We start from the raw sequence: 7,428 nt of genomic DNA, 5'->3' as shown, positions 1-7,428 counted from the left end.
GCTGCCTTCCCTCTAGTCTTACACTGCTAAATTAGGGACGGCTAGTGCAGATAACCCTTGTGTAGCTTTGCGCGAAATTCATAACAAAACAAACATGCTTGACCCAATCGAACCTTTTTTTAATACATGTCCAATTTAGAATAGAGAATCTCTGTAAACGTCTACAAACTTCCATAAGTAGATAAGTTTCTGTAAAAGATAAACATGTGTTTTAGGGATAATTTCTTCTAACGGTAAACAAACAGACAGCGTAAAAATAATTACAGCTAACTGTCTCTATCTCTCTACAAAGATTTACTCTGACCGTTCGAGACATTGTTCGTAGCTCCATCTGTCGACTACCAGTTTTTTGCCTCAGGATAAGTCTGGAAATAACGTTATAAATCTCGAGGCAAGGTAATTTTCAATTCCATAAATACCGTCTAGACTTCCGTTCTCTATTCCTTGAGTTACAGAGTATTATGTATGTTACTTTTGAAGTCTGTAAAAACAGCATGCTTAGAATGTTATATCTTCATTGATCTGAACAAATCTCATTTCGCTGCAAGAACGTAGAAATCAATTTCTTAGGACACATCTCATCATTGTATGCATGCAACTTGATATATCAGATCCAAAGATACTTTCTGTTCCATTAATTTTGTTTCAAGTTCTCTTTGAATTCCAGTTCTGGCTTAGGGTTGACTCAAAGAAGTTCCATAAACTAGTCCATAAAGTAACGATACCAGACATATCCAATCCTATGTATAACCTTTAAATAAATAATCAAAAGAAGGCAAGTTTATGTAGCGTCTCTTGAAATATTCTGTTCGCTCATTCTTTCAGCTAATATTCAGTCGATTTCACTTTCTTATAAGAAAAAACACGTGCAGGGGAGAGTTAACTAATTTAAAATGAACCAGTTATTTGTTTTACTGAATACATTTTTTTTGGCTACAAAAACTCCGAGTTCTGGTTGAAAATACGCGTTATTAGTCAAAGAAAATGGTCATAACAACCAGTTATTCAGATTTACTCTTGTGCAGGAGAACGATATTAATTTTTAGCCTGATTTATACAGTTTTCAACTTTGACAAGCTTTACGGATAGAACAGTGTCTTTACAGAGATGCCATCTGCGCCCTCTGGTGTACGAATTGAAAACAAGACTGGAAGAAGTTTGACTGTGGCCTGGAGGAAACCTTTTGATGGGTACAGCGCCATCACACGCTACAATGTTGAATACACTTCAGACGTATCAGGTGAGTTCAAATGTTCAGTGGGAAACCTTTTTTTGTGAAAAACATCACATCCAATCCTGTGTAACGTTAATGTAAGATCTGTTGACATTATGTAACATAGCAATCTATTGTATACCTATGCTATCAACACACGTTCAGAAAACCTTTTTATACTTTTAAAAACTAGTTAACTATCAATAGATGAATGAACTGATATCAATTTGAACTAAAAACTCCGTAAAAAATATTTATTTAAGGACATACATGGCACCCCTATACCATCGTTATTTAATTGTAATGTTTGTGAAAGATCGTGTTTGTCAGTTAGTGAGTATCTAGTCTATACGGCACCCCTATACCATCGTTATTTAATTGTAATGTTTGTGAAGGACCTTGTTATATCAGTTAGTGAGTATCTAGTCTATACGGCACCCCTATACCATCGTTATTTAATTGTAATGTTTGTGAAGGACCTTGTTATATCAGTTAGTGAGTATCTAAGTTTATACGGCACCCCTATACCATCACTATTTACTTTTTGAAGTTGAACTGTATTCATACTCGTCTAGAAGATGAAAACAAACACTCCAAGCAGTTCTGGTTTTTTCTATTGTTTATAGAGAAAGCACTGCAGCCACAGTCGAATTTCGAGAAAACTTTTTTTGTAAAAGAGACTTCGTTATATTACGAAACTTACAAAATACAAACAGAAAAATTGGGCTATAAGTACCAAGTATTTAAGCTAGGTCATGCTGCTGAAGTTTTCAATTAGAAAATGTGCTCTGCCCTCCACGGATATCGAAACCCGGTTTCTAGCGTTGTAAGTCCGCAGACATGCCGCTGTGCCACTGGGGGAGATAACTATATAAAGGACATCATCACATTTTGCACTATAGTTTAGTAACATTTTTTCAAATGTTGTTAAAAGTAAATATGAAGCTCGTTTGCGGAATAATAGATAATAATAAATTAATAGCATTATTGCTAAATATTTTACTAAGTCTATAATGTATAGAGAGACAAAAACAGCTAAAATCACCATTCATATAATGATTTTGTTGTTATTTTAAAAGTTTAAATTAAAACCGCCTGCAGTATTGCTGATTCTCACCAGGTGTATTTAAGTTTTATCCGCCACTTACCACTGTAACCAGCAATAAATATTCAGTGGTATAGAAGATGGTTACCCACACTGCAAAGTCCTCTCATTCAAAACATTTCCTAAGAAGAGGAGACAAGAAGGAGGCGGGTTTCTCCTATGTAGATAGACTCCAGTAGCACCTTAGCTCCGGTGATGGAATTTCTTAATTTTCTTGGCTTATATTCCTTATATATTTCTTCGGTGGAATGGCTGGAATCTTTCTTCAGATCAAGACACAAAAGATGATCAGATAATCCTTCTATGACTTTTTCATACCATTTTAGATGGGCTAGTGGTGGTTCAAGATTTTCATCATCACCATCATTTCCAGTTGCCTAAAGCCCATCCACTTTGATCAGGGGGGGAGGCTGCAGACGTCCATTCAGTAGACTATTTTTATGTGACTATCAGCTGCTCATTATTTCCTGAGTTGGCATTGTTCACTTCAAAGAATGGTAATTGTTTTTGGGTTTTTTCAAGTTTTCACTGCAGCCACTCTGGACCTATTTCCCCCATTGTACTTTTCGAATGATCATATTCCAGAATCTCATCTTTTCTGATTTCATAACCGAGGAGATAAAGTTGCACCATCATCAAGTGAAATATATATCCATCCTAACTGAAGTTTGCGTCACTCCATGCCAGATAGTGAAGAATATAAAAACATTTGCTGATATAAGCAGTTGCTAGTTTCTGTCCATCCTTGTTATATTCCATACTGAGTTGTACATTAGAATTATTTTGGATAAGTACACACAGTGGGTTTCTATTGCTTTCTGTGGTTATCAATGCCAGTTTTTAGGGGATATTTCCTCCACCTAAGGATTCCATTATGCTACTGTACTGCCAAATACAGGTTAACAAATTCATTACTGCTACTACAGTACTTCCAAATACAGGTTGATAAACCAACTATTGCTACTACTGCACTGCCAAATACAGGTTAATAAATCCATTACTGCTACTACAGTACTTCCAAATACAGGTTTATAAACCAACTATTGCTACTACTGCACTGCCAAATACAGGTTAATAAATCCATTACTGCTACTACAGTACTTCCAAATACAGGTTTATAAACCAACTATTGCTACTACTGCACTGCCAAATACAGGTTGATAAATGTACTACTGCTGCTACTGTACTGCCAAATACAGGTTGATAAACCAACTATTGCTGCTACTGTACTGCCAAATACAGGTTAATAAATTCATTACTGCTACTGTACTGCCAAATACAGGTTAATAAATTCATTACTGCTACTACAGTACTTCCAAATACAGGTTGATAAACCAACTATTGCTGCTACTGTACTGCCAAATACAGGTTAATAAATCCATTACTACTAAACATCTCTGATAGTCCTTCCTTTTCTTTGACTTGTTTATACCACCAGAATGTACACCCTTGTGAATGACTGAGAAACTCAAGATATCCAGACATCAGTGTGCGTGTTTTTCAACACGAGCTCAAGCCAGAAGCCTTTCTAGGATTGGTGTCAGGTGTTTTAGATGTCATACCAAACAGTTTTAAGTTATTTGGCCAGTAGCCTAACACCATGTCGAAATAACTGATCCAATGACCACTTACTATGGTCTCCAGGTACTTGTCTGTCATTGGTAGGGAAGAATACTTACCATAGTTACTGCATTACTTCCCAGAAATGCCTTTCCATTTTTCACAATGGTAACGGAAGATAACGAAGTCCCTTGCAAGATTGGACGATTCCTCTTGGCGGTTGTGCTACATTATTCTTTACCAAAATATATCCATAGATATAAAACTCCATACATTAAGTTTGGGTGTAATTATCTTACCCATCGTATATACTGGTCTCAGATGTTATCGGATTCATTTTTTTTTATTCCTCCTCCAATTTCTATCTCTCGGTGTGTGATAGAATGACAACTTAATAGGAGAGCCTGGTATACAAATAGTACCAATGGCATCCTATGAGCTTGAAGAAAATAAATCATTGGACCAATGGCAGTTTAGATATGAATTATTTTAATCTAAAATTTAAAAACATGTGCGAACAACTATAAAAGAGGAAGCTTCCTAGCATAGCTGTTCTATTCTTGACTCTATGTCTACATTTAACTGGTAAAAACCTGGTAAAAGATGTAATAAGAACAGGATAGGAACGACTAAACAGGTTCACGTTCCTGGTTGCAGCTTAAATACTGGCAACTCAGCTTGGTATGAGAGGGTAGGATAAACAAAGTTCCAAATCTGGATGGTGAGGAACATGTACATCTCCATCCTTTTAGTCTTTCTGTTTGTTTGTTAAACTTTGCTGCATTCCCTCTAGTCTCTCGCTGCTAAATTAGAGGCGACTATCGCAGATAGCCCTCGTGTAGCTTTGCGCGATATTCAAAACAAACCAAACCATCCTCCAAACAAGCCTGGTGATTGAGATCGCGGTTTTCGAACCCCTTTTATCGAACATGCTCACCATTTTAGCCATGGGAGCGTTATTTATGTGTTGGTCAATCACACTATTCGTTGGTAAAAGAGTATCCAAGAGTTGGCGGTAGGTGGTGTTGACTAGCTGACTATCACTTCAACATTAAGGACGACTAGCGCAGATAACCCTCAAGTAGTTTTGCGCAAAGTTGGAATCAAACTCGTCTTGCAACAGACTAAAGGTTAAGTTGAAATCAAACTCGTCTTGAAACAGACTAAAGATTAAGTTGAATCAAATTCGTCTTGAAGCAGACTAAAGGTTAAGCTGAATCAAAGTCGTCTGGAAACAGACTAAAGGTTAAGTTGAAATCAAACTCGTCTTGAAACAGACTAAAGGTTAAGTTGAAATCAAACTCGTCTTGAAACAGACTAAAGGTTAAGCTGAAATCAAACTCGTCTTGAAACAGACTAAAGGTTAAGTTGAAATCAAACTCGTCTGGAAACAGACTAAAGGTTAAGTTGAAATCAAACTCGTCTGGAAACAGACTAAAGGTTAAGTTGAAATCAAACTCGTCTTGAAACAGACTAAAGATTAAGCTGACTTCTAAACAGGTAATGAACCACTTTGATTAATGCAAGTTTTTTCTCCTCAATCAAGAATAACATTCGTAAGAAATCATTACCTCTGCAAGGACAGAATTACTCATTGTTGTCTTAATTTGTCGGATGTTGTGACCTTTAATTTTTCTTACTTTAACCGGGCCGGCATGGCCAGGTGGTTAGGACGCTCGACTCGCAATCTACGGGTTCGAATCCCCGTCCCACCAAACATGTTCGCCCTTTCAGCCGTGGGGGCGTTATAATGTGACAGTCAATCCCACAATTCGTTGGTAAAAGAGTAGCCCAAGAGTTGGCCTTCCCTCTAGTCTTACACTGCTAAATTAGGGACGGCTAGCGCAGATAGCCCTCGTGTAGCTTTGCGCGAAATTCAAAACAAACTTACTTTAACCTTGCCGTCGCCTCGGTTACGTTTCTTACACCGATAATACCATTTTTCAGGTATAAATGACATAGCTGTAGAATAATTACTCTACTGGTTACTTAAACAGTCACCATCGGACGCTCTCACTCTATTACTTTCATCGAACACATCCTTTGTCATTTTGTTAAACAGTGAGTTTTTTCCTTGTGGTGTTACTTAACGTGGTATATAGAATTATTATGGTTACGTTTTTTGTATCCTTATCATGGATATAAACCAGTAAATAATTTAAACAGAGAATCGGGCTAGGACGTTTTATTCTGTATTTCATTTATCGTCTCAAAAACCTTTTCAACGTTATTTACAAAAATCACAACTTTTGATGAGATTTCATGATAAAGACCCAGCAAATAACAAATTTGACAAAATCAGCCAGTAATTCATTTGTAGTAGAGACAAAAAAACCAGTAGTTTTCAATCTTTTTTAGGGTAAAAGTATTAGTATTAATTCTTTCAGTCAGAAGGGTGCCTTATGCGACAGATGTGCTAGATGCCCAAATAAGAGATCCTTAATTTTCATGCATTGCCAGACCTAACTTAGAACTGTCAATCAGAGGAAGGGCGACCAATCAGAAGTATTCATCGCCTATAACTGTTAATCCAATAGTGGGATTTACTAGCATAGTGATAAAGCCCTCACACCTAAAAGTGCGGAACACGTTCAGTGACACACCAAGGTTCGAACCTTGGATCTAAATCGCGGCCTGAAACGATAACTAATGGACCAATTATAAAACATCGTAACACATTTTATCACGATTGTTGTTGTTTTATTGTTAAGTACTAAGATACATAATGGACTACCTGTTTGTGTCTACCACGGGTATCGAATCCCGGTTTTTGGCGTAATAAGTTTTCAGACTTACCGCTGAGCCTCTGGTCGTTACTGTTCTATTTTTCGGTGGCTATTAATTCGAATCGATAATAATTGATGGAAATATTTGAAATCAATCTTGAACAAACTATACACGTAGACAGACAGCTATGTAGATATTAGATTACTGAATTAAAAAATAAAGGCATTTTTTTAAAGTAATGACTAGGTAGATGAGTAAAAAGTAGTTCACAGAAAATAAAGGCAGTTTTTTAACGTAATTCTGCGCATAAGTGAGAACGTATACCAAACTTTTATATTTCTCTGTTGGTTTAGACACGTGGCAAGAAATGAGCGTTCCTTCCTCTCAAACATCAATTGTCATTCACGGACTTCTTCCCGCCACAACTTACAAGTTGCGTGTTTTTGCCGAGAACACTGTTGGAAAGAGTAACTACAGCGCCATCTATACGACAGAGACGGAAGAAGAAGGTAATTGGAAATAATGAAAGGCGTTTAGTTTTTTTATGTTCTTTGTATGTTCATTATTACGTCTAACATATGGAACAAGTGCAGTTTTATAATTAAGAATACAACAGCTAGTGCCATCTATTCAACAAAAACAAAATACAGTATTAAGTTTCAGGTGTTCATTAAAATTATTTTATTGTGCACGGGGATTTCGATATATCAAATATTTCGATGATGAGGAACTCACTTTGAGACTAATAATGGCTGGAGACGGCTTGAATGGGTAATGAAGAAAAAGTTTAATATAACAGCAAATGTACAAATACCTGATGATG

At 36.6% G+C, this 7,428-nt stretch overlaps 1 protein-coding gene across 1 annotated transcript in view; it reads left to right on the top strand.

The window, feature by feature from the left end:
* Positions 1-7,428, top strand: part of LOC111086080 (Down syndrome cell adhesion molecule homolog) — a 166,399-nt gene that overhangs the window by 133,142 nt on the left and 25,829 nt on the right. Inside the window, exons 13-14 of the mRNA XM_022387543.1 lie at positions 1,106-1,240; positions 6,959-7,114. Coding sequence (XP_022243251.1) covers positions 1,106-1,240; positions 6,959-7,114 — 291 coding nt within the window. The remainder of the gene's footprint in view (positions 1-1,105; positions 1,241-6,958; positions 7,115-7,428) is intronic.

The sequence above is a fragment of the Limulus polyphemus genome, unplaced genomic scaffold (genome assembly GCF_000517525.1).
Source record: "Limulus polyphemus unplaced genomic scaffold, Limulus_polyphemus-2.1.2 Scaffold831, whole genome shotgun sequence".
NCBI lineage: Eukaryota > Metazoa > Arthropoda > Merostomata > Xiphosura > Limulidae > Limulus > Limulus polyphemus.
This window is presented reverse-complemented; position numbering and strand designations above follow the sequence as displayed.